This window comes from Megalops cyprinoides, chromosome 11 (assembly GCF_013368585.1).
Source record: "Megalops cyprinoides isolate fMegCyp1 chromosome 11, fMegCyp1.pri, whole genome shotgun sequence".
Classification (NCBI taxonomy): Eukaryota; Metazoa; Chordata; class Actinopteri; order Elopiformes; family Megalopidae; genus Megalops; species Megalops cyprinoides.
Window position 1 is genome coordinate 16,692,311 of NC_050593.1, and position 26,847 is coordinate 16,719,157.

Below are 26,847 nucleotides of genomic sequence, written 5' to 3' on the forward strand. Positions count from 1 at the left end.
AATTTGGCACGCAACAGCCCGGGGAGGGAGGCACTTTGGTGACAGTGCATTTCAGGAAGAGGATCATGAAAATCCCCCTGTGTGGTTCTGACACCGTGGGCTGATGCTGGCAGAGGGAGCGCAGGAAGCCCCCCTGGTGTCCCTTTTTACTCAGCAGATTCGACACCTCACAAAAATTCCCAAAAGTGCAGGCAGGGCCAGAGACAACCTGAAAGGGGAAATCTACTGATGCATCATAAATCTATACAAAACCATGTGTACAGAGGTGCGGTCACTCTGTGTACAGGAAAGTTTGATAGAATGTATCAGGCAGATTGTGTGCCATTTTGACATTTGAGAGTTCAGTTGAAAAACTCATTAAATCATTAAGGTCATTACATCTTTTTTCATCACTGAGTAAACTGTAGTGTGGGCTGGGAGGGTGGGGTGTTAATGTTCTTTTAATTTTATCGCCTCTGTAGACCTCCTCTGGTGAGGCCGATCTGACTGCGCGATCAGAGTGGGAGATGTGTGCTTTGCCTAGCGCTCCCCTGGCACCATTTGATTCCCCTTGACACTTTTGATCCCTGACGCACATCCAGAGGGATCTTGACTTCAGCCTGGCATCTGCGTTGGTTCCCCACTTGAGAGAACAGCTAAGAGTGATGGAGGGCCGGAGAGAAAAATCAAAGGGAGAGATGTGGCTTTTTTGTTTATCCGTGTGGGGGGGGGGGGGGGACATAGGTGTTGAAATGAAAGGAGGAAAATCATTCCAAAGCAACGCCGCGGACTTTAAACCCTCCCTCTGACCTCTCCTCACTGAAGCGTCCCTTTCTCTTTCTGCCTCTTCATGACTCCTTCACCCAGGAAGTGCTCAGTGTTTTAAGTGCAGCTCTATGAGCCACTACAGCCACACAGACAGCCCTCCACCGCTCAAGTGTCACTGTTGCTTAATGAACTGCCGCAGGTTCAGACACCGTTTCTACAACCGCACTCAACTCCCAGGAAAAAAAATGTAATTCTTTTTACTGCCTGTGCTGGAGCAGAGCAGAAATCCAAACTGCATAAAAGCAATGGTGTTTTTTTCAGAGCCTTAATACCTCTATATGTGTCCACCAAATGCAAGGAAGAAGGCCCATATAAAAGCTCAAAAAGGCTCGGAAAAGAAACTCTGTGAAAGAAATAACCTGCAGACAGACATGCCCAAATCACAAAACCACATTGCCTGCACAGACACAAGACCTCCCTCTGCAGCTAAATGAGAATGAATCTCACTATGGGGAGAAAAATCATGAAATCAGCAACCAGAGAAAACTTCTTAATCATTCCTCTTCTTTCTGATGATGCCACTGTGCTGAGGGACAGTGGCGTGGTGACTTATTCACTCATACACTCGAAAATATAAATTTGGTCAAGGGCACTGTCGGTTTTTATGAACAAGGATGGCAGCCATTCACAAGACATAGAGAGAAAAAGAACATCTCTCATTGCTTCCCCTTTGAGAGAGTTTCTTTCACTCAATGCATAGCACTGAAGCGATTCTGCTGGGAGAAGCCATATGATGTACAATTAGCATGATCAGTGCCACAATTACCTCAGAATATGGCATAAATCCCTGGGCCACTGTGTTGAGTATTGGGAACAAAAATGACACATGCAGCTTGTGTGAAAGTTATACTGTATGTATAGGTTATTTGTCACCAGGCTGAATGGGATAAACTGGAAGTATGCTGCACACAAGGCCATTGGGTAAGATGTACTAATGTTCAAACCGATGTTCTGGGCTCAGCTGGTACAGCCCTAGAAAGCCACTATATGATTCCTGGCTTTTGTGCAAAAATAAGCAGAGGGTCGTTTATGGATGTGAGTAACTGCAGACCTTATCAGGTTCTTTTCATACACAAACTGACCACCCTCATCCTAATGTGAGGTTTTAATTAGGACAGAGTGCCAGTTCAGGAGTTTCGCAGTTTACACTGAGTCATGTGGCTGACTCGATGACTCGTAAGAGCTCATCTCCACGGCGTATAATTGGCTGTCCCTTCAACTCCTAATGGCGCTAAATTAGAGACACGCAGAGAGCGGCTTCGGCTCCAGCCGGCTTCTTCTCCTCTGAGCTGGCGATTCCTCAATTTAAAAATCACATTAAAGGGCTCGAAGCGCGTCATCGGCTATAAAAGTATTTTTGTGGTCTTTCTAAAAAGAGAACAGAGGATGGATTTAGGAGAACCACGTGGAACTGAGGAGGTATCCACAGTCATTGGGGAACTTTGTTTTAATTTCTCTTACTGAGAAAGGATCTGTCTCAATCCAGGACAGTCTTCAAACTCTTTTCAAAAACATACACAAATACTTCTAGATATCTTTTTTTATACTATACCCATTGTGATAGTTTCAGATGAGCTCTCAGAAAATGAAATCAGGAGATTAAAGAAAGAAAGACCTGTTTCAGGCAAGCCATACTAGACCAGGGCTAAGATAGTTGGAGTTGATTTGAATGTTGGGAAGGGCTTGAATGACCCAGAATATAGCCTGGATCCCTAGGGCTTATTCCCCAGTATGTTTATTTCATTGCAGGGGAAGAGAGGGTCCCTTCCTCGGGGAACATGCATTACAAAATCAAACCCTGGCCAATTCACTCCTGACTCTAAGTGTCCCATTCAAAGTGCCAACCCCTCCCTTATACACACACACACACACACACACACTGGCTTACACATGCATGGCCTTATTAACATAAATTCCCATAGAGTCTTAATATATTTACAGCTAAATATACTCAACAAAGATCCATGTACACACCACACACAACTTCAAACATACTCTACACTCCAGAGATGTCACACAGCAACGCGCATATTGCCTAGCTTGACCTGCTGTGAAATTGTTTCAATCCACTCCCAAACAGACTAGCAGAGAGACCAAGTCCATAGGAAAAACATTTTATTGAAAAACCATTTTCCGCTTGTAATAGACAGGTGGAATGTGTGTCATTATTCACAGCCTGGCCATGTCAGCTGCAGGGCAGGACTAAAGCCACCTAGAACCCGGAACAGACTAAAGAAAACAGGGAGACAAACGTACAACTCAATCATAATACTGTTACTTACAAACTGGACAAAAATTAAACAAAATAAAAGAAACAAATTAAATAAATATTTATGGTACACACCTATGGCACAAATATGCAGCAGTCGGTTTGGCAAGATTTTTTTTTCCTTTCTTTTTTAACCAAATTTCCATGAAACAGTGCAAAAGGGGGGGGATGGGAGGATACAGGCTTTCTGACGAGCTCTAGCTAAAATACATTGCAAAAAATTCAAAATTTATACAAAACATCTTACTTAAGAGTTTATAAAAAAACTTTTGTCAGGTTTCTTTTCAATATTTACACAAGTTGGTAACCAAAAAGTACATAGTTTTACTGTTGTGTATTTTGTTTTTTTTTTCTCACTTTTTCTATGTTGACTTTTTTTAAAAGGTGAATAAGGCTATTGTAACAACCCAGGTTCAATATACAATACAAACGTTAACGTATTTACAATATCTTAACTACAGCTGTACGGTGCAAATTTCAGAGTCAAGTGACCAGGGCTGACCATAAGAGCAAGGCATTTTACAGTAGCCTAAAGACGCAAAGCCCAGCTAACGTTCAACGTTGTTACAACATTGCTGTAACGTTGCAGCATTTCTATCAAGTTGATATAACGTCACAGCAATGTTATTAGAATGTTATGTGCTTGCTGGGTAAGGTCTTCAGATTCAAAGAAACTAATAAGATTGTCATATTCTGCCCAAGTCGGACAGGAACTAAAACAATTGTTTTTTTTGTTTTCTGTTTATGCTTTCCTTAAGTAACCTACCAGATGCATGTTGCCTTATTTTTTTTTTTTCACAGTTTACTTCATAACTACGGCACAGAGTCAAAAACATTACTGAAGGATCCGGTTTACAAAAAAATAACACAAATCAAAAGTAAAATAATTAACTAACAGCAGGTTCACGTGACGTACTTTGCCATTATTACCATAAGAACACTTTTTATGGGTGTTTTTTTCTTACTGTTAAAAAATTAAAACATGGATAAAAATTGCATATTTGCAGACTGTAGCTCCTTGCAGAGCCACAGGCTCAGGTCACACAAGGCTTGATTTTGTGGTAGGAGTCATGTTCTCAATGAAGGAGTGAAAAAAATGCAAATTACTGGACTAACTAGGTGAAAGCCACCACCATTCCTCATACCCTCTGGTTTTCTGTCGTTCCTGTTTTTGTCTTTTGACATATTCACCTCAGGCAGTTACAAGTGTCGTAACATGTAAAAGTGTAGAATAAAAAGGAAATTTGCATTGATCATACAAAAATAGCCGTTTACTTTACTGTTTGACTTTAGGTGGTACTCATACACACACACTTATGTACACACACACAAAAAAAAAGTCTAAAGAAAGGGAACATGGGAATTTTCCCATCATCCTGTGGGATATGCTACAGTGCAGCAGTGTGGGATATGCTGTGGAAACACTGGGCTAGACCTGTCTGACGCATCACAGCTTCTTACTCTGCACAGTCCAGAGTACTGTACCACCGAGACAAACTCATTCTTGTGCATGTATACTGATTTTAGCCATTATCAATCGGAGATATTTTTCCCCCAAGGGAATCAGTCCAAGCTGACCCTTCCTTCCCCTTCTCCAGGCCTTTGTTTTTAAAAAGGCAGCTTAGACATTTGTCTGGGAAAAAAGTACAAAAGGGAATTAAAAATGATGATAATCATAAAAACCTAGCTTGCATAATGTGCATTTACCATAAAACAGTACTAACTTTTCATATCCTCCAAAATATCACCTGTGCTCCATGCATCTATCATAAATAAATTCTTTTTTTTATTTTCTCATGTCTGTTTACATCTCCCCTTTAAATGGTACATCTATCTGCAAAGAAAAGCGAAGAGATAAAAACACTAAAATGAAATGGAAAGAGTGAGTTAGTGGCTGATGTTATGTGCTTTGCGTTGGGGAAAGCACCAGACTTCTTCTGGTGACCCAGCAGTGACCCAGTAATGACCCTGTGGTGGCCCTTCGGCAGAGTTTGGCTCTGTCCACAGACAGACAGCTTGGTGCCAAGGGCTTTGCTGAGCTAGACTAGGGTTCTTTTTAAATCTATTCAGTTAAACGGCAGTAAGGCAAGGTTTTATTCTTATTGCCTGTACCTTAAACTCATCGACTCTCCCTCTATCCCAGAGCCAACTTGAAGCCAGTCCTATTCTCTTGTAGTTGAGTCCTCCACCCTACAGGGGGCGAACAACAAAGGTAACTAGACACTATTCATAGCTCAACTAAAAAAAGAGCTGGAGAGGCTCTGATTGGCTGTTTTAAAGCAGCACCACCACCCCTGCTGCTGCTGCATGGATGCGGTGGCGCTTTAAAAAGTGCTGCACTCATCTTCTGCTGCCCCTCCCCCCTGCCACCGGCAGCCTGACACCAGAGCAGGCGGTGAGTCTTCACTCAGAGACAGACAGACATCAGACACGCTCCCCATCTTGTCCAGTTGACTAACGTACAAATCCTTCATCCTCCCCCTCACCTCCCCTTCCCCCCATCTCTGCATTTCTACCCTGTGGCCACTGTGTGTTAAATCATTTCTGTGTCTATGTAATGTATGGCCAGCGCAAAAAACACAAGCAGGACAGATCTGAGACAATTTCAAGGTTCAAGAGCAATTTTGCGAGAGAACAACACTGAAATGAGAAAGAGAAACATTAAAACCTATAATCAAACAATACGATTTTTTTAGCCTTCAAGTGACAATAGTGAGAAAATTACACTAAAAACAGATGGTGGGCGATGAGGAAAAAATGGGACTTAAAGCGGAGAAGCAATTAAGAAATGTCAAAACTGTTCATGAGCGAACGTCGTCCGTGGGTTAGACGGGACGTGTCGGGAGCCCTGCGTGATCGTCCATGCACAGCTCTTGCTTTGAATCCCCACAACGTCTCTGGCGACGGGGAGAAACGAACGCTGAAATGAGCCAACGTCCAGCCAGTCCTCTCATTTCACCTCCCTCTCCTTTTCTCTGAGTCAGGCTTAGAGTCACTTTCTTAGGAGGAACCCAGGTTGAGGTGGGGAGGTCACCACCCCTTCATTGCTGCTCTTTCTTCTTCCCTCCTTTTCCCCAGGCTCCGCACTCCCCACCCTCAGCCATAGTGCACAAACAAGGAGGCACTGGGGGGGGCAACCCCAGACAGCAGCTTACCAGGAGTTCTCCAGAATCATCGTAACTATAGATGTAACATTAGCCATAATAATAATAATAACAATAAGAATAATAATAATACAAGGGCATCAGTGACCAGCGAATTCACACCAGTTGGAGTTCAGACCTTGTAGTAGATGTTGGCGGGGCTTTGTGGGGGCATCTCCTGGACTATATAGACGGGGTGGCCGTAGTCCCCGCTGACCTTCTCGTAGTGCGGGCAGAAGACGCTGTCGGCAGTCCTGAGCGGGATGATGATGTCGCTGGGCTCGGAGCCGTTGTTATTGCCGCCGCTGCCGCGCTTGGGCGTGGCCAGCGTGCTCAGCGAGAGCGTGGCGGAGTGCTGGGGCGAGTGCTTGCGGTGCCGCCGCCGGTACTTGAGCAGCAGCAGCACCAGCATGATGATGATGATGATGAAGATCACGCTGCCTGAGGCGATGCCGGCGAAGAGCGCCACCTCCGAGCCGATTATGCTGGACGGCTTGCCGCCCTTGCTGTCAGTCTCGCCCTCTCTCTGCGAGGCGTCTGTGGGGAGGGAGGAGGGGCAGAGTGAGCGAATATGCAACAACTGACGTGTGAGAGACAGAGAGAGAGAGAGAGAGAGGAAGGGAGAGAGAGAACACACCTATACAGAGCATGGAGAAAAAGCAAGTGAGTACACATATACACCACAAGAAAACAGAAGGAGAAAGAAAGTGAATAACCAGGAGGAAAAACAGAAAGAAACATCCTATATGTCTAAGCGATCACTTTTCTCTCTGCCAGGGGTACAAGGGTCCAGAAATAAAAGTTACCAAAAAAAAGTACACATGCACTGCAGGATTCAGCTGCTCCTAGGCCCCACCTTCTCCCCATACAGGAGACAGCCCAGTGACCAAACAGGTCTCTGACCTCTGTCGCGCGCCTTACTCGGCTTGCTCTGCTGTGTGCAACTGGCAAGCACAGAAAACCAGCCATCGATGTAAAACCTCAGCACCGGGAGACACTTCTCCATTCTTCCCATTCTTGCTTTTAACCCTGCCCTCTTCACTCTCTCTTCATCATCAGCAGCCGAGAATGAGGAACTCCTCGACTAGGAGTTGGACCAGCCTTCAAGGCATGTCTCGTTTTTTTTCCCTATTCAAATTCAGCGAGCGGCTGTTTTAACCCGAAGCCTGAATTAATGTTTTTGCAAAAAGAAACTGAATAATGAGAAAGTCTAAATATCGGGTCACGATGGTGGGAGTCTCATACGGTAAACAGTAAAAAAAAAAAAATACCTGCCGTCGGCTCGGTAATCTCTCGCGCGTGTCTCAGGCTGAGACCCTCTAGCCATTTTTGCGGGGGGCTCACAGGGCCCCCGGGCTCTCTGCTCATTGCTCTGATGCCCATATGCTCTCGGTTGGAGAGGGAGGGGGAGACACGCTGAGGTTTGCGAGCAGGGTGCCAGGCCGGATTTAGCGGCACATCGGCCCATTCAGGGCCCCACCGTCAGAGGGATCAGGGACAGGAAAATATGAAGCAGGTCACCAGCTCTGCGGCAGGACAGCACGCTAGTGTAGGTCAGATGGGTTTTTTTGGTTGTTGTTTTTTTTTTTTTTGTAAATGGAGCTGTTCTCTGAAAATGTAACAGCAATTTAATAAAGATACAAATACCATATCAAAAAACATATGCCAAGAGAATACGCTTGCCTCTGAGCTCACAGACAGGTGAATGAATACTTTTCTTCATGTCACTTCATGTCGCTTTCCAGAGGAAAGCATAACAACAAGAAAAACTAAAGTCCTCCAGGCCAACAGAAGCCTGTTTCATAGACAGCCTTTAATTCTTGGCAAAAGTAGATGTGTCTATCCCTTCTCTCACTCAGACACACACATATACACACACACACACTTCAGTTCGCTCCAGTTTGCCATTATAACTCTATGGGAGATTCAGCAGCCCTTAGCTCAAAAAGTGCCTTCATGTTATTTTGTGATGTAAATTTCACCAACATCTCTTTCAGCACATCCCTGCCTTCAGGTCTACCTCATTACATAAGACCCGATCTGGCCCTGAGAGTGCAAACTTCACTGCCTCTCCTGCAAGCAGGTACTGCCAGTCTTGCACCTTGTAAAATCAGGCATGCGGTTTCGCTCCTTTGATTTGGTATGCAGTGGTTCTACAAGTTGCCACCTGGCCCTGATGAAAGGACCTACCGTGCTTATCCACCACATCATTCTCTTTACTGCCGTGGTCCTTTCCTCCTCCGTCCGGGTGCTTCGGGGGGTACCTGGTCGGGTAATCTTTGGATGAAACTGGATCGGACGGACCTGGAACGAACAGACACATGCATAAACACGGGTCCAGTCGTAATGAGGACGTTTCTTAACTCCCTATAACAGTTTTCACCTGATTGCACGATGCCCTTCATTATTAATTCCTCGACCAGCCTTCAAAGTTTCAAATTCTGACAGGCAAGACAGTCGGGAATTGCCAAGGCAGAGCCTATTAATTGATTTATTCAAAAATCATCATTATTAATCAAAATGCGGAGAAATCACCATGTTTAGCTGGCTGCACAAAACACAACATTCGACCTGAAAGCCTTCAGTCTGAATTGGTATGGTGCGCTAGGACGGCTTATCGGGCCCTTACAGTAAGGAGGCACAGCAAGCGTTAAAGTGCGGAACGGAAAAATTGAATGCATGGCACCGCTCCGCGTCCCCCATGATTCAGCTGAATGGGAGAGTAGCGCAGCAGCAGGGCTGGGGATCTCAGCTAGGCCTCAGAGCGCCATGTCTGTCTGAGACGGGAGATGGATTCAGCCGGGACAGCTGTCCCAGCTCCGGGAGAGCTGTCCACATGACATTCCAATTTCAGACTGAGGGATGACAGGGGCTGGAGCGGAGTCTGCTTCGGGCCGGCTGCAGCCGGCGGCCGTTGCTCACGGCGCACAGGAAATCGCTCAAAGCCCAGCGCTCACATTTCAACACACAAAGCTTAAACGCACACGGACTTATTCGGCCAATCCCACCCTGTGACCTTCATTCACCGAGGCTGTATTAACGCACCCTGCCAGTCCCACACCTGCCTTCAGTAATTACGACAGTGGCAGGGAATAAATCAGGGATGCGAAGACACAGAAAATGAGGGGGATGGAAGAAAAGGATAGAGTTCTTGTCGCAGTACTCACTCTGCCCCACTTTCATGACGATCTTCATGGATTTGGTCTTGCACACGCCCCCTTCATGGTTCTCCAACCCCTCCATGGTGCCATTAGATGTAGCTGTGAGAGAGAGAAAAAAACAGGGCCATCACCACCAGCACCTTCACGACATTAAAGAGCACTTCTAGGAGGGCTGAGCTTCTAATTAGTGTTACTAATAAAAGACGGCGTCCCATAGACCGAGCAGCCCTTCTCAGGAGCCGTGTTTGCACTTGATGTTGTCTTAACAGACCGGCTTTTTTTTCCCCCCACACAGAAATATGAAAGTGATTTCTGTTTGCTGGTTATCCGCTGTGGTACAGAGGAGTCCCCTGCGCAAACCAACAGCCTGAAACTGGTTTCTCTGGCTAATTAAAGAGGCGCCTCATGTATAATGTAGTGACAGGGACAGGGGGGTTAAAGCAGCGGCAGCACATGGGCTAATAATACAGACGACACGAGCGAGTGCATAACCCCACGATGACTTACACAGCGACAACACATGCAAAACACAGAAGCGCAAATATTGCAGCCAAAACATTTATGAGGTGTTGAAAATTAAAACACGGCACTCAGCTGAAACACCTTAACTTATTGTGCCATCGTTTTTGGTTCAACAACATGTCTGTTTTTGTTGGTTACATCGTTGCAATGATTTACACAACAAAATTGTGAGTCTTGGTAATTTCAATGCACATGTGGAAAAACTGCATTAAAAGAAGGACTGTAAAGAGGTGACAACAGAGGTCAAAGCTGCAAATGAGCTGAGTCACACAGTTCATGACTCTCTCGCCTTCACTTTAAATGTGTCAAAGACATTACTGTTTTTGGTATTGTGATATTTAACATACAATTGTTGGTTATCACTTTTAGCTATCATTTCTACTACATTATTTTTCTTGTTTACCCTGCATGTAGCGATGCCTGCATAATGTGTGTGCTGCTGCTTATACCGTACTTTACATAGTTGGACTTGCTTAGCTAGTTGCTCAATAGAGAGAGAACAAAGACAAACTCTGATGGCGGTGAGGGAGAATGTGTGGGAGGGACAGGGATTTGAAAGAATGGAACATTTCCTGTCATTAATACCTGCTTGACAGATACGAGTTCCATCAAGTTAAACCACAAACCCCCTAACAGGAGCAAGAGCCAGGAGCAGAATCGTACAGCACCCCCAGTCATAGCCATCATAAACACTGAAATATTCACACACATATTCTCTAACTCGCAGAAGCACACACACATACACACACGCACACACACACATGCACACATTCTCACATTAAAACTGCTTGCACAGATGCCTCTCTTACACAAAAATCCAAACATTTAACACGCTCAGACTTGACATGACAATGCACTGTTAATGACATTATTGAAACATTTTTTTCTGAAAGAACTGATGTTATGCTTATTATACAAAGATGATGCCAAAGCAGTAAAGCATAGTGCACATTAATGGCAGGTGAGTGGGATGTTTTGCATCTTTTTCTATTAATAGCATTTTAAAATCTCACTACAATTATAAATTAGGAGTGTATGTGCTGTAAGAACATTTCAAATACTTGGAGTCGATCGGCCTGAGTAATTGCCAAACTGACAGCACTGAACTGTCCTGGAAAAAAAAAAAGCAAAAAGTAAGGTACTGGTCCTTAACAGGTTATGAGCCACTAGACTCTTGATGACTCTAGAGAATAATATGATATTACTGCAAGGGCACTCCTGAGCATGTCACTTGTAATTAAAAAAAAATCTTTCACTCTGTTCTCTGTGAGGCGTGAGTTAGTGACTGGCTGAGCTATTCACAAACGTTTGAATAAAAAGTGCTTCAAGGACATAAAGCCCTTTAAAAACAGAAATAGCAGATAGCAAACAAAGGGATGAGTTTGTCTAGTGACTGCTGATATATATCAGGGGCCTGAAAGGAGGTGCCATGTGACACAAAGTGCTCTTTTAACAGCTGTTGCAAGGGGCAAAAAAAAAAAGATTTAAAAATTAACAACACACAAAAAAAGATTTTTTTTCTGGGGCTCCTGTGTTCTGCCCGCCTAGCGTGCAATTCCAGCCGGAGCAGCAGTAAAAAATAACAGCACCGGACCATGTGATGCCGCTTCCAGTCAACTGATGTGTTATGTGGCCCGCAGGCTCACGTGCACAGCTCTGCGATGCTGCCCCTAGAGGGAGAGACAGCACACTGCAACCTGTAACCAGCTTGTGCTCCATCGGGTCAGTAACACACATCTAATGAGATGCGAGGGCTTAGCCGTTGGCCTGCTGCCAGTGCACTCTGGCCTGCGTTTCCTCTGCCACTATGCTAAGGGACAGGCACCTCGTGGCATGCATGGTACCCCCCACCACCCCCTACACACACCCACCCAAATCTTCTGTCTTCCCCGCCTGCTCTCCCCATGTTAAAGCCCTTTCTGCAACCGGAAGAGGAAAAAATAAGCAGGTGCTTCTGAGGAATCCCTGTAAACCTACTTTAAAATCAGGCTCTGCTCTGGGATTTCTCTCCCCTCATCAGTTCATTTTACTTATTACAAATCGACACTGTGTGTATGTAATCAGGTTTTACTCTGTGCTATATTCCAATGTTATATGGCAGGATGGTCTCTCTCTCTCTCTGAGTTCTGGCTTTTCAGCACGTAGTGACATGACCAAAGCTTCTTAAAGGCTTGCAATTGTTTGTGTGTGTGTGTGTGTGTGTGTGTGTGTGTGTGTGTGTGTGTGTGTGTGCATGCGGGTATTCACGTTTCATAAATCCTTCTAAAATCATCGAATTTCCACACATCATAATCACACACATGCACACACACACACACACACACACACACACACACAAACCAGGGTAGAGAGGAAGCCCTCTCTGTATGATCCCAGCAGGAGAGAACAGATCCATGTCAGAATAGAACAGTATCACCACTAAAAGTAGAGAGACACCTTCCTTTGAACACACACCTCTCCTGTTTAAGTTCTAGTCACTCTGAACCAACAGACTTATCCCTGCAACCAAGCCAACTTCCCTTTTATGAATCTTTCCTCTTTAAAATAACTGTGTAGCTACAACTCCATTTTAAATCCATTCCACAGGAAACTGGAATCAAGAAGGTATGGAACAGAACTGTGGTTTCTGAATTGAGTATTCTGGATGAATTTGGCAGGAGAATGCAAACCTTTTTTTATCTTTCTTCCATTGGTAAACTGCATACAGACTGGATGGAGTCACTTCATACATGCATTCTACATCTGGATTTTTTGCACCCAGTCTTAAAGCTTAGTGTGTAGATAAGAGTTATAAGGAAAAGGTAAGAGTGTGTGTGACAGAGGGTGACACAGAAAGAAGAGGGGAGAGAGCGAGAGAGAGAAGAGAGTTTTCTGAGTGAGAAAGAGATGTCCGGGAGTGAGAGCTTTTATGTGACGTATCTCTTTTCCCCCCGACCACAATCACTCAAATGTCCCCACATATTGGTGACTTTATTCTCTCATCGTTTACTCTCTCAGTATTATCCCCCACCCCACACTTGGCCTGCATTAGAGCTGGAATTAGCCTATTTGAACGAGGCGCTCTCACCGACAACAGTGGATGTACACAGAGGCAGCATGCATGCAGAGCCGGCAGAGTGGAGTTTCATGATGAAAAATCACACTCCGAAGAAGACAAACTAACCCAGCGCGCAGATGTGACGGGACCCACGCATTCGGCTCCGGCTATGGCACAGGCCTTTTCCAGGGCTGCCTTTGACAAACCGCGTGCTTGCTGTTCTCTTTTCTCTTCACGCACGAAGAGGGGAAAAGGGGAAACAGGGCTTTTAGAGCTGGAACGATTCCTGTCACGAGAAATTAATGCAACCGCAGTCGGGTTCAGTGTGGAGCTTATCTGTCTCTCCACACACCGCGGGCTGTAGCCCTGCCCAGTTCCAGGCATGCAAGGTGTGCACATCACAACAGTGGCAAACAACGCTAATGCTAACAACGCTCGATACATCACTCCGCATGTCACTCTGTGGTAAATTACACTTCACACCTCACAAAACTACACTAACACTCTCAACAGCATTTTAACCCAAAAAAGGTAAAGAGCACTTTCATCTGTTTGCTCAATACCTCAGTCAGTCAACTAATCAACAAAGCCACTCTGTATTTGTGTGCATAAGTCTAATTAACACACAACTGCAATCATATAGGAGGCCATCACAATACATGCCTAGTGAATGGGAACATCGTGGAGCAAGAAAGGAAGAAACACAGATAGTAACAACCAGTTTGTATGTGTACAGAGAACAGACATTTTCATTTTATCCACGTTATTTTAGTTACTGCCATCGTTGTGGCTGTCACTCAAATGATTGAAATGAAGACATGTGATGTTTTTTTCATAGTTGTAAGACTATTATAGCGTCATTGTATATGCCATTTAGTGTTGTTTCATGTCACCTGCCTTATCTCATGCCAGAAAAGTGCCTTGACATGTTGAAAGACTAAGACACTAATACAGAAAAGACAGTTTATGAAATACAGGCTGTGTGTGTTATGGCGGATGACAGATGCAGTAACTGCGTGTGTGTGTGCGTGCATGCGTGCGCGTGCGTGTGTGTACATATTAAAGAAATAGAAATAGACACTAATGCTACATTTGCGGCTAAACCTCACTGGCACGTGCAGTGGCAGGAGGAAAAAAATGGCCACCCATATTTGTGATGCACAGAAGAGCATAAAACCAATTCTACTAATAACAGAAGCAGGAGATGGAGCAAGAAGAGCCAAGGATGACTGGAGGAATTATGGTTCCCACAATTTGTTTGCACCAATAGTTAGAGCTCCTTTATCATGACCTACAACAGGAACACATTTGCACTCTTCCTTGTTTACGACTGATTGCTTTGGGTGGCACCACTATAACCTGACAGATTCCAATCAAACTACTCACTGCTATTTTTCAGAGCACAAAGGTCATGCACAGGAAAAGTAATCCTCCATCAAACAGTATGATTGAACTTGTCATACAGCACAGACGGCAGCATGTCGCACAGTTATTTGTTTTTCCTTAGAAAAAAAGTACCTTAACAGAGAGTGACTCTGCATTAAAAAACAATAACTATAAGGACAGCAACAGAAACAGAGTCTATGTTACTAAGAGAGAGAGACGAAGGCAGAGACAGAGACGCAGATGCAGATGCAGTAATGATATTAATGACGCAGTGACCGCCCCCAGATTGCTCACAAAGCGTGAAAGCGTCGCCACATTGCCGGGGTCACGAGCCGGTTAGCACCGCTCAGCGCCAGACACCCTAATCCACTCTGACAGGGGGAGCCGGCAGATTGGGACAGCGGCTCAGCTCGCCTCTCGTCCCATCTCTCGTCCGCGCTCCCAGCCACCCTCTTTTCCCCCGCCCCTTACCGTTCCGTCTGAGGGAGGGGGTCTTTTTTTGGCGTGAAGCTGCCCCTACAAACGCGGCAAACACCAACTGGGAATGCGGGGGACACTCCACTTCTCTGGTCAATTTAGTTTGACTGAGTTTCCGAAAATGGTAAATACTACCCTAATGCAATTTCCTCCCTTGAGCGCAATGTTTCATTCAATGTCACAGCGACGTTGTTCCAGCTGCTCACTCTCTCTCTTGTTCTCGCTCTTATTTTCTCTCTCTTGTTCTCTCTCCCTCTCTCTCACGGTGGGCTCGCTAGCAGTCATAGTAGGACCATTTAGATCAGATAACTGTCTCTCTCCCAGCTCCCAGCTGGAGGCCATACTGCCTCAAACGCTCACATCAAACTTGCCTCCAAACTGGAGCAGCTTTGTGGGTTATCGTGTTGAGAGTACATTCAAAATGTGTTTCTTTTTTTCTCTTTTTTTTTTCATGTGGCACACGCAGGCGCATGGGAGATAAATAACGCAGCTTTGGAATGAGCTATACAAACCTGCTGAGTCGGTGAGGGGTGAATTAAAAAATGGAGAGTTAAATGTTGCAGTTAGCACACTCTCCTGAGTATAAACATTTTTCAAGACTCAGATGCTCAGCTGTCTCACAGACAAACTCCTGAAACAACGGTAGCAGCAAAACAGTTCTGTAGTCATTAGGCAAAGCAGCTGCCACTGGAAGAAAAGAAAAAAGGTGAGGGCAGGGGTCTAGTCTGAATCTCAGACAGACCTGTGAATCACCGCATCTCCCACGGACCCCTCTCCCTCCTCCTCTCTCTGCTGTTCAGCAGCGCAGCACAACAAGAGACAGAACTGATAAACTCTGTAAGCCTGCTCTATATTTTTTGGAGGATTTTGATATGATTTTATCTTTAAACATTTCCCTCCCCTCTGAAATCATACGTTTCACACTGATAATCTTGCTTAGTTTTTTTCTCTTATTCTGACACATTTCTGTTCTTTGGATGAAGAAAAGTGAAATAAACACATTTCCTTCTTGCAAATATTAAGACATCCACCCAAGAACACCTATTGGAATTAGGGAGATTTTAATTAGCTGCTCATTCTATGCAGATAAAATAATTAAATGCTAAATGAAGTGACACAGGATGAGTGGATTATGCTCACTAGCCTTTGGTCCACAGAACAGGCCTACAGAACACTAAGACACCCTGGGATTTTCCTGATTTGAATTCCTCTGAGAGCCAGAGTTCCAGAGCCACAGAGCCATGCACATTTGGAGAAATGGACTCTTCTCTGGGGAATGCATTAGCATTTCTTTAAAGGGCCTGAAAGCGAGAATTTGCAACTGTTGCATAATTGGATTTCCGCTTTTTAAAGTAAGAATTGTACTTTTAACTATCAAATTGGATTTCTGCTCCAACCGAGAATGGAAAGGAAAGAAAGAGTTCCAATTTCTGATCAATGATGTGACAGAGAAGGAGAGAAACAGAGACAGAGAGAGACAAAGACAGAGAGGAGAGGAGAAGAGAGAGAGAGAGCGCAGGCAAAATGGATGTGCCTGAAAAAAGAGCTGTGTGTTTTTTGCAAATGCAGTCAGATCGAGGGCAAAACGCTTCTCCTGAGCTCCTGGGCTGCCACAACCAGTAAGTTCAGGGGGGAGACGCAGCCCTTCTGCCTGCAAGAATGCTATGCAAATGTCTCCTTTGTGGAGACAAGTTGCAGGACCAGAGCTTCCACTGAATCATTCATTCCGCCCCGGTGGTCACGTGACACCCCCCCCCCCCCCCCCCCCCCCACCACCACCACCACCCGCTCGTTTTCCGTACAGAAGAAAGCCTCGGGAAACCAGACAACGATTTATTAAAGAAACTCATCTTGGGGAATAGCAGAGGGCGAAATAAATACATACACTCATAAATAATGAATGAGCACGCAGTGCATATGTGGACAACAACGTATCTGGCAGCGTCAGTCAGCCTCTGCCTTGCAGAAGGTCTTTTTGGAGCAGAGGCACCTTGTATTTACCTTGGATAACTTTGTTTCGGGAGAGAGTAATCAGGCCGTGTCTCGTATTCATGTAGCAGTCAGAAGTGAGGTTTTCAAAGCGCCTCCCTCCCTTTCAGGTTCACAGCAAGACTTTGCGTTATACCGCAGAGACATGGTTGGAACATCTACTCTTTTCTTTTACTCACTTCCACTATGTTTTAATATTTGAAAGTGGGATAATGTCTCTGATTAGGCTGGGTTTCAGCTATTTGGTCTAACCAAAAAAAAAAACATCCCTACAAATATTACATTAAAGGGTCTTCTAGTGTTTACATTAACGAATAAGCCCACAGCAAAGAGAGTAGCACAACTAACACAAAGATGCTTCCTTATCCTTATTAGAGCAGGGACAGATGGAGGTGTACCTGTGCTCCTGTACTCTGACCCATGGGCCTAACTGTAGCCATGTGGAGGATGACACGCAAAGACACTGCACCAGTGCTGATCCCTGACAAACCCTAAGCATCACACATTTGCTGGCCTGCAGACGCAAGCCCGCATAAGCAATGGGAGATACTCACAGATGATGTAGTAGTCCCGACCCTTCAAAAACTCCAGGCCCCACAGGTTAGGGCTGAATTCCTGGAACTTGAGCGTGAACTTGACGTCCTGGTCGGGCTTGACGCAGTTCAGCAGGGGTGTGTCCGCTTTGGTGATGGTGCAGCTCTCCAGCTGCGCCCGCTGGACCATGTACAGCTTGTAATACTCCACCCCCTCGCCCACCCCGCCGTCCACCCGCGGGCACACAATGTCCATCTTATCCCCGATCTGGGGGTACAGGACCAGACCCTGGCCTGGGACAAATCTGGAGAAGAATGGAGACAGACAGAATACAGTTAACAGGATTCACAATTTACACCACTTTCATCATTTTTCACCTGTTTAGAATATTGGGAAAAGGGGGATAAGTAAGAACATTAAAATCATTAACAACCATTCAATTATTAATTGCACCAATTGTATTTTTGTATGATCACTGTACTGCTGCAGCGCGTACAAACATTGTATCAGTACATGCACTGGAAAGTGAAAAGAGCTCAGCTTGGATACCATGTCGATGGAAAATCGCTCAGCATATTAAGATGGCTGAGCAACAGGAAAAAAAACTCCACAAAGGTCCTGGGTCTTGCTTAACACATTCACATTCTCTAAAAATAAAAACCCACCTCACCTCAAAGTAAAGCTTCCAATTAAGCTATTAAAACACTCTCACGCAACACGAAGTGTTAAAAACAACAATTTTATTGTCCTGTTATTCCACCACGGAGCTATAAAAATAGAAGAGCGGGTGCAGATTAGCATAAGCATAAGTGTGGGTCGTCGGTCATGTCCGCACAGATTAGACACTTCTCACATCCTCTCATCCTCTCTCAGGCTCGTGTCCACTCTCAGACACACGGAGTGCTCAGCTGCGAGAGCAGGGCTCCGTCTGGTCTTCAGACCGTCTGTAACCTGCTGCCGTTCCCACAATCCCCTGCAGATGCACTCATACCAACAGCATTTTAAAAAAAAAAACCCCGCTGGTGGTGCCTGCACTGCAGAAATAAAGATATCGAACCCAGGGCGATTTCACTTCTGCCCCCGCTTCAGGCGAGGGGACAGGCCCACCAGGTCCGCACAAATATTACTGTACATAAATGCATGAAATATAAATAACTTTTTTTTGCTTGTTTGCTCGCCTGCCTGCGCTGAGTTGGAGCATTTTGGCAGCGGGCCCAGTGTTTGAACTCTGACCTCCAGGGAAAGACGAGAAGCTGAATCAGAGTCTTGGATGATTATACAACGAGTCTACACGAAAAAGAGGCAAAGAGGGGAGTCCGGTGCAGAGCTTGCTGCGCTCTCGGCATACACAGGCCTTCCACTTCAGCTGCATCTAAACAAGGGCTTCATAGCCTGAAAATGCTGTAAACACCAATATACAGTTTACCTTTTAATCAACAAAAATGTACCCAATGTATCTATACCTTAATGAACAGTATACAGCAGCAAAGACACACACATGCTCCATCACACACACACACACACGCACACATACACACACACACACACACACACACACACAAACACACACACACACAGTATTGAATAAATATTGTTAAAAATATGACTCTCCCCATGGTGGCCTGGACAGACAGGCAGCCAAAAGCTGAGTGGCGAAATAGGCGAGCCGGGTCTTGTTTCTCGAGAGTGCTTGAATCTCCCTCTGTCGCCGCGGCCCAGTGCTGAGTGCAGTTTACTGCCGTCCTCACGCTCTCAAGCAAATCCAGCTATGCAAATCCCCTCAAACCTATCATCAGCATCATCAACACCCAACAAAAGAGCACACAAGAGATCTGTATCTGCGCTTCCTTATCTCTGGCTCTGCTCGCTTTGAATAGCTGAGATCAAACAGTCTACCTCCGTGTGCTTGGCCACAAGGTGTTCAGAAGTGGCTGAAACGTCACCTCCTCTACATCCCTCTTTCATACTAAACCACCTAGACGCACACACGTGCGTACACGTGCAGCTCCACATACTTTTACTGTCTGACTTTCTCTGAAACGCACATGTACCCTCTATCTCACATTACTATCTCTGTTCTCTACTTTTGTCTTAGTCTTTTCATGTTTCAGTTTTTGAGGCATTACTGGCATGGCATCAGACAAGCAACACGACACAACAGGAAACAGCAAATATAACAACACTGTAATGTGTCACGGGTGTCACATGACGTCAGGCTCAGGTGCACACAGAGGTCTCACTAGATATAATGTAAATCAGTATGACGAGAGAAAGAGAGGCAGGTATATGATGTGTGTATCATCATATAGCTCACTCCTTTTGCTTAGGTGCTATTTTTAACTGTATACATTTGTAACCCGTTAGCTGGTGTTTGGAGACAGTGGCGCATTGTTTGGCGTTTTGTTTGCTATTTATTTTTTTTGGGCCACACACTTCCGCTGTGTTTTAGAATGTGCTCCAAAGTGCATGTGTAGAAACAGGGCGGTATGGAGGTGTTATTGGAACAGCAAGATAATTTTCGGTGTCTGGACTGTCCTGCATTGGTCAGGAGAGACTGAAAGGGAGAATCAGAGAGGCCTCCCCAGAACAAACCCCACCCTATCACATTATCTCTCTGTTAAATAAAGAGGTTTCCAAAATGCTTCCCAAAATATGTCTCTTTCATATTTCACATTCATTTTCTCCACAGTGATCTGAGAGGCCAAATCAATACAAAAAAGAGAGAGCAAACTGTCAAATTACATGATTGAAAGCCTCCCGCGAGTCAGCGAGTGCTACCAGGGGCATTCGTATCTCTCTCAGGTCGCATGTGCAATCAGCCCACCTGCAAAATCGCATCCATTTTTGGTGCCGTTAAAATAAAACGCCAGGTAGACAAGGTCAGCCACACCGCTTGCGGACAGACAGAGTCATTATAACCATTCCCTTTACTTCAGCAAAAAACATGACAGCTACAGTCCAGCGGCAGCATATCTGATCAGCAAGCTGTGCAGGCTGACACATTTTGGTGCAGAGGAGCATGGGGGTAAACAAATAAAAGCCAGGTCTCCTTTTCATGTTTGGGGAAAGGCTTCAGCTCCTCCTCGAGCCACACTTGGTCCACCCCCCCAACACACATGGACCCCACCCCCCCACACACACACACCCCCGACACCACTCCCATTTCTTTTGTTGTTTGCCATTCTTCCCCCAGAGTCATAAATATTCCCGAGGCCTGCTTGAGAAAGGCCAGGATGACACAGCAAAGCCTGCCAGACGTTTATCACCCTCAGCTCTGCTGTTAACAAGTAAACAGTGGCCTGAATGAGCCATTAGCCATTATTATCAAACGGAGACTGAAAGGCACTCGGATGCGAGTGACCACGGAGAAGCAGTAGCTCCGTTCACAGGTCTGTGGGGGTACTGACATGCAGGAGAGCGTCGGGCCATTTTTTCACTCTCAATATCCTCCTCAGTAACATTTCTGTGAAGTAGACACAGGACAAAGGATTGTCCACCGGTGGAGCGGAATTCAAGCTTTTAAAAAATATGCAACCTTAGAAAAAAGTATTCATTGTTTGTTAATTGTCTTTTAGGGGGAAATGTGCAAAGTACACAGAATTCTAAAGCTTCAGCTTTGGAAGGCGCTGCTTCCAGACCGCTATAAAAGTGAAGAAATCACTGATCATTACAGCATGTGATCTATGGAATAACTTCACCCATGGCTGGCCAGAGTGGACCAGCCACGGGCTCATAGGCAAAGGTCAGGCATGATCATGGCAAAAGGATATTACAGGTTACTCCAGCAAGGATGGGCACAGGTGCTTCATCCCGATTCAGCGTTTCCTTCCCTCTGATACCTGATTAAAGCCACCCGGGACTTACTGGCGAAAAAGGATTGAAAGTACATCCACTAGCTGACATCTGTTTTGTCATTTAATTTTTTTTTCCCTCCAACAAGGTGACCTTTTTTTGTTTTGTTTTTTCTCCTGAGCTTGCAGTCACCACATCTGCTGCTAGAAGAACCTGTAATATATCTTTCTCTCTCACGTGTGTCTGTCTCCTTCTTTCAATCCCTTGATTCCCCCCTCTTCTCTTATTCAATATTGATAGGTAGTATACACCATTAAGAAAGGATGTAAACTCAACAAAGGAGGCAAGAACCGCCCGACAAAGCAAGGGTTATGTTTCACAGCCCCTTCATTTTAATATATGCTTAATATATGCTTGAGGATGGTGCAGGTTCTCTGTCTCTGTTTCTCCTACGTTAAAGACCACAGAGCTTACTCTTTGCTCCATCTGTAGTTACCTCTGCCTATATGTGGCCTATATCTGGCCTTAACACCCAATGAACATAAAGACAATCTCAGCATAATCCTACCCAATGGACAGGCTAACTCTCCACAGCTTCCATGAAAGGACCCAGCAGGGGGAAAGGAGGTTAACAAAAAAACTCTGACTTTCAGTCATTCTCCTTATATGGAGGTTTTATTAAACGCAACAAAGTTCAGAACATGAATACGCAATGAGTCTGAGCGAATAAGACGGGAGTAAAGACCGTGTCGCCTTGACTTGTCACCCCATGGCGGGCAAGAGGGGGGATCTGAGGGGCATTTATGCTTTTTTGTGAACTGTCACCCTATCCCCTCCCCGAGCCCTTGGCCCATCTTGCTTCTCATCCTATAATCCAGGCCAATGAGGCCCTCCTCTGTCTCTACATAATAACCTCACAGCCCCTAGAGCCCAACCTTTCTGCTCCCTCTCGCTCTCATTCCCTCAGATATGCACGCTTGAGCCTAAACTTTTATTCTATATGTTGTCAAGGGAACCCCCCCCTTTCACCCTACCTTTCTGTACATTGTATAAATTGGGGAGGATTTAACTTTTTCCCCCCCAAATCCCTCTTTCTTTTCTTCATTTAAATCCCTGCCACCCTCCTGGTAAAATGGAAAGAGGAGAAAAAAAAATCAACCTGGGTTTTTTTTTTTCTTCAGTGCAAAGCAAATCAGCTTGCTTCTAGTGTTTCCTCCGGGGGCACTGGGAACCCCCTTCTCATTCATTCGCGTGGGGATCTGCGTCTCCATTCGCCGTCACGCCTACAAAGGGTTTGTATGCGGTGTAATCTCCTAATGAACTACACTGCAGTGACGGCTGATTCCCCCGAAATAAAATGTGTAAAGCAAGGCCTCACTTTTGTTTCTCGGGCTGAACTACAAAATGGATTACCAGGAGGGGAAATCTTTATAGAGCTAACACACTGGTTCAAGTAAAGCGTAAACAACAATGAGCTTTAAACTGACAGCCAAGGCCCTGTGGTTTGCATATTATTCCATGTTCACACAACACATGACATTGCTCAGTGAAGGCAAATGAAGGCAACTGGATGGCTTAGTGTCTCTTTTTTTTTACCCACTACCCACAAAAATGAGAAGGAAGCCTTGTGTGAAAGTAAAATGCCCAAGTCTACCACCAAAAAGACAACCCCTGTATCATGTTCCCAGTGTAACTTCTACAATTACATTATGAAGTAGACAAATTTTCTCTGCTTGCATTTTTGGAGTATCATTTTGGAGCATTGTCTTCTTAAAGATAGATTTACATGGGTTTTGGGAGAAAAATCTTAAAAGTTGCTTTACCACCGCGCTCCCACACACACGTATCTGGATTGGTAAATGTGTGACGGAAGAACCGTGCATCCACGTTTATTATTTTAAAACAAAATAGTAAAGATAGCCTTTCGGAAAAAATAAGATTATCAAATAGTCAGCCAAGTAATTACACACTCTCTGATATGACACATTTACTTTGGGCTATACTTTGTTTTACATTTTAGATGTTGTATTTCATACAACCAGAAACGTTGTAAAAGAAAGAAAAAGAAAGAAAGAAAGAAAGAAAAAATATATGCACGCTGTAAAGACCTATATATGGCAACAGACGTTCTGCTACGGATCAGCGGAGCTACCGTCAACCCAAATCCTGCATGAATTCCCTCATCCGTAAAACTATCAGCTCCATCTCGCCTCCCTCCCCGCCGCTAACTGCCTGCTGATCAATGATCTAATAACCACTTGGAGCGTCATCTCATAACGTCAGATGGCTTTACGCCGCTCCTCTCGTCCTATCTCAGATTCTAAATCTGATTTCATCGATTAATTAACTAGCCTACCACCAATCAACAACTATAGAAAGGAGTTTATGATGTGCTTTTACCTTCTGACCAACTGACATACGTGTACAGTCCGAATGTGCGCATAATCAAACCGATGTAGCTAGGAATAGACTCGGTGCGTAATGCGAAACAGTTGAATCTACTCCTTCCTGACTCAATTTCTAGGGATGTAAGTTAGAAATAATAATGGGCGCGGTGAGTTATTCTTAGTGGGGCCTTCACAAACAGCAGCAGCAATATCCTTCGTGTAGATACAGGTGCCTTCTTAAACAATCAATATACGTAATATACGTATAGACATAAATACTATCTTAACCAGTGGAAACATGCACGTACACAGTGTCTCGTTTAAAAGATGGTAGTTGTCGCATCAAAAAGCCACCAAAGAGCACCTGTTCAGCATCCGCGTTGGCCAACTGTCGTTTGATATTTATTTATGAATTAATACGTTTTCAATGGTTGAGGAGAACCAGAGAGAGATTTCCTTCACGAATTCGAGAGCCAACCCGGAGTAACTGATCAAACTCGGGATTCAGTGTGACGAAATGTCTGACAGAGGACGACCCCTGACATCCCGGTTAGGCCCTATTGATTCATAATCTGAATTTCAAATATTTATTTTGCAACTCAGCACTGACAGTCGTCACGTGGGATTATCTTTAATTCCCACAAATATGAATTAAATTAGCAGTGGATGCTAATATGACCACGTTTGCATAAAAAACAACATAAAGCAGGCTATCAACTGTGTGTGTGTGTGTGTGTGTGTGTGTGTGTGTGTGTGTGTGTGTGTGTGTGTGTGTGTGGTGACTGTGTGGTTAACGATCTCGGACAATTAGGTCAATGCGTAAAGCCAGTATACCATATCGTAATTTGCAATGAGACTATGCACACCAAGATCACTTTTTGCCCAGTCAAAGTGTATCATACTTTTTTCTTTTAATTGCCATAAGACTTTCTCAGAACAAAGGGATCATATGTTTTCCTTGGCGCAGAAGTTTGTTTCAAGTATAAATAAAACGCATCGTTGTGCCATTAAATAAAACGTGACTTGTTCTTTTAAGCATAAAGGGAAAGCTTTAAAATTCATCTTGGAGAACAGAGCACGACACAAAATCTTTGACTGGGATTTTTATATTCATATTTACAATAATTAAAACTGAACTTTCATTTACAGCTACCTGTAAAAATCATAGCTGACTACAATGTCCGATTCCGTTGGTTGGTACAATTTGTCCTTTGTATTTTAAGAAGTAACTTTTTCTATTTTATTCACAAGAACATAATTTCTGAAACAAGGCATTATTCACCACAGAGAATGTGCGGAAATGCAATTCGGCTGAAAGAGAAATAAAATTTACTGATAAAATTCAGAGTATTCACTTGACTGTCTTTTGAGGACTTGAAGAATTGAACGTGCATCGTTACTGGATCTTGAACTATCCAAATGGCACTAATAAAAATACACTTTTCAAATAATTCGAATAAAAACATTGAAATGTATCGCAGGCATCAGATATACCTTGTAACCAGAGGTTTGTATTGCGTCCCCTCTGTTCTTGATGGCTTGTTTGTGGGTATGTATTAAACGGCATATCACGGAACAGACCAAATATTTCAACGAACTAACGCACTCGAAGCTTACCGGAGATAATAATCAGATACTTAACCGGGTTTTTCTTTCACGCGGATAGAGGAAATAGTTCTGACCACTAGGCAAGTGCACAACGAGTGAGGTTAGCGCACAATATTTTTGTTTAAATATGCGGCCATATATTTTAACCATCTTGGACACTCTTAACGGCTAAATGAAAATGAATCGTGTGAGTGTGTGCTTGATTTACTTACTTGGTATTTGTTGTGTTCCAGTAGATGGACTCTAAAATCGTCGCACGGGACAGGTTCACCTTGCACGCAATGACCAAAACTCCGAAATAGTATCTCCACATCGAGTCCCCCATTATTGCATTCATCACGGCAGATCACAATCTGAGATTGTAATAATAATGGGGGAAATGAACGAGAGTGACTGTGACACACAACCAAACTCTGTAATCCTGCTCCAGAGGGAAAAAAATAAAGATCCCCACGAAAAGACTGAGTCAGTCCCACGACGCTAGACAAGCGGCCGCGTTTAGCGAGCGCGTAATTCTCCCACGCACCCGGACAGCTCCCGATCTCCTCCCGAATGCAAGAGAGGGGAAAACTGAGCCGCACGACAGTCTTTCATTCAGATGACACCGCGCTAATACTCTTTAGTGATCCGATGTGAATGGGGTACATTCCTTGGATCAGGACGACCAACACCGCTGCCGATGTCCCTTCCCCGAACGGAAATATGCACACAATAATCCGCGGTTTGCTCGGGAATCGCCAAGCAAGGAGGTAGGTTATCAATCCAACTGCATGGGTTCTCCAAGAGTAGTTAAAAAAAAATAAAAGCGCGATTCTAATGTATTCCCATAGCAAACAACAAATAATCTGCGAATCAGATTGTAAAATTAATAAAAAATAATATTGATAATGAAAAATAAAAAATAAAATTAACAATCAAAGTCAAGTTAAAGTTCTCATTCCAGAGTCCGATTCAGCTGTAAAGGATTGCTGCGAATGAGTCCTGCAGATCCGTGGAACTGGTTTGCAAAATTACAGGGCGCCTAGATGCTATGCTGAGCCCAGGCTGCAAGTAACTGAAAGCCACAGTGAGACGGAATATTTGGAAGCAGTGTCTTTCCCTTGGCTCCGCCCACGTATATGTTCATTGGGTAGATCCCTGTAAATCAACGTGAACACTTCAGTCAATCAAACTAAACGTGTCTGCAACTTTTACCGCAAATCAACAAAAGAGAAAATTTAAGATGCAATGCATTTTGACGAATTACGTTGCATTATATCCGTAATATCGTGCAACAGAGAAAGAAGATATTGAGTCTAAAGCGATAAAGAAAATGCCGATAATAACATGTATGATTAGAGGCTACCATCCATTTACTGTAACTCCACCTGGCAAACAGCCTGTGGAAACACTCATCAGCTTATGAGAATAAATCTCCAAAACACTGAAAGTAGGGGTGCACTGAGACGTCGTTAGAAGCTGGCTTGCCCGTTTATAAAATCAAACACAAAAACGACTGGAATACATTTTGTAGGGTACCTGTCAGTCCTGAAACTATAAATGACAATGTTTATTATTGACTAATGTTTGTCTTACGTTCGTGTTTGGTTCGTTGTACCAGTGCTGGAAAAGCAAGAAGCAACTCGGCGACTAAAACATGTTGATTTTGATTGGTTGTGAAAATATCCTTAAACTGTAAAATATTTTCCCGAAAGGCAACAGCGCTCACTAGCGGACATACGTGGTACATATCGAT

At 44.3% G+C, this 26,847-nt stretch overlaps 1 protein-coding gene across 1 annotated transcript; it reads right to left on the reverse strand.

Moving 5' to 3' along the window:
* Window positions 1-2,947: 2,947 nt before the first annotated feature.
* Window positions 2,948-26,142, reverse strand: LOC118786127 (ephrin-B2a-like). Its single transcript, XM_036541187.1, has 5 exons — window positions 25,325-26,142; window positions 17,346-17,629; window positions 9,387-9,479; window positions 8,410-8,523; window positions 2,948-6,756 (listed from the first exon to the last, which is right to left on the reverse strand). Exons 1-5 carry the CDS (start codon window positions 25,447-25,449, stop codon window positions 6,353-6,355), a joined length of 1,020 nt encoding a protein of 339 aa, XP_036397080.1. The 5' UTR covers window positions 25,450-26,142; the 3' UTR covers window positions 2,948-6,352.
* Window positions 26,143-26,847: the final 705 nt, after the last annotated feature.

What these genes read in the sequence shown, in the direction of transcription:
- LOC118786127 (XM_036541187.1), bottom strand. Translation starts at nt 25,449, where the DNA reads ATGAATGCAATAATGGGGGACTCGATGTGGAGATACTATTTCGGAGTT. An exon ending in TGGAACACAACAAATACCAA is followed by an intron (nt 17,630 to 25,324) that starts GTAAGTAAATCA and finishes ATTCTTCTCCAG; the next exon opens with ATTTGTCCCAGGCCAGGGTC. An exon ending in TGATGTGGTGGATAAGCACG is followed by an intron (nt 6,757 to 8,409) that starts GTAGGTCCTTTC and finishes CCCTCCCCACAG; the next exon opens with ACGCCTCGCAGAGAGAGGGC.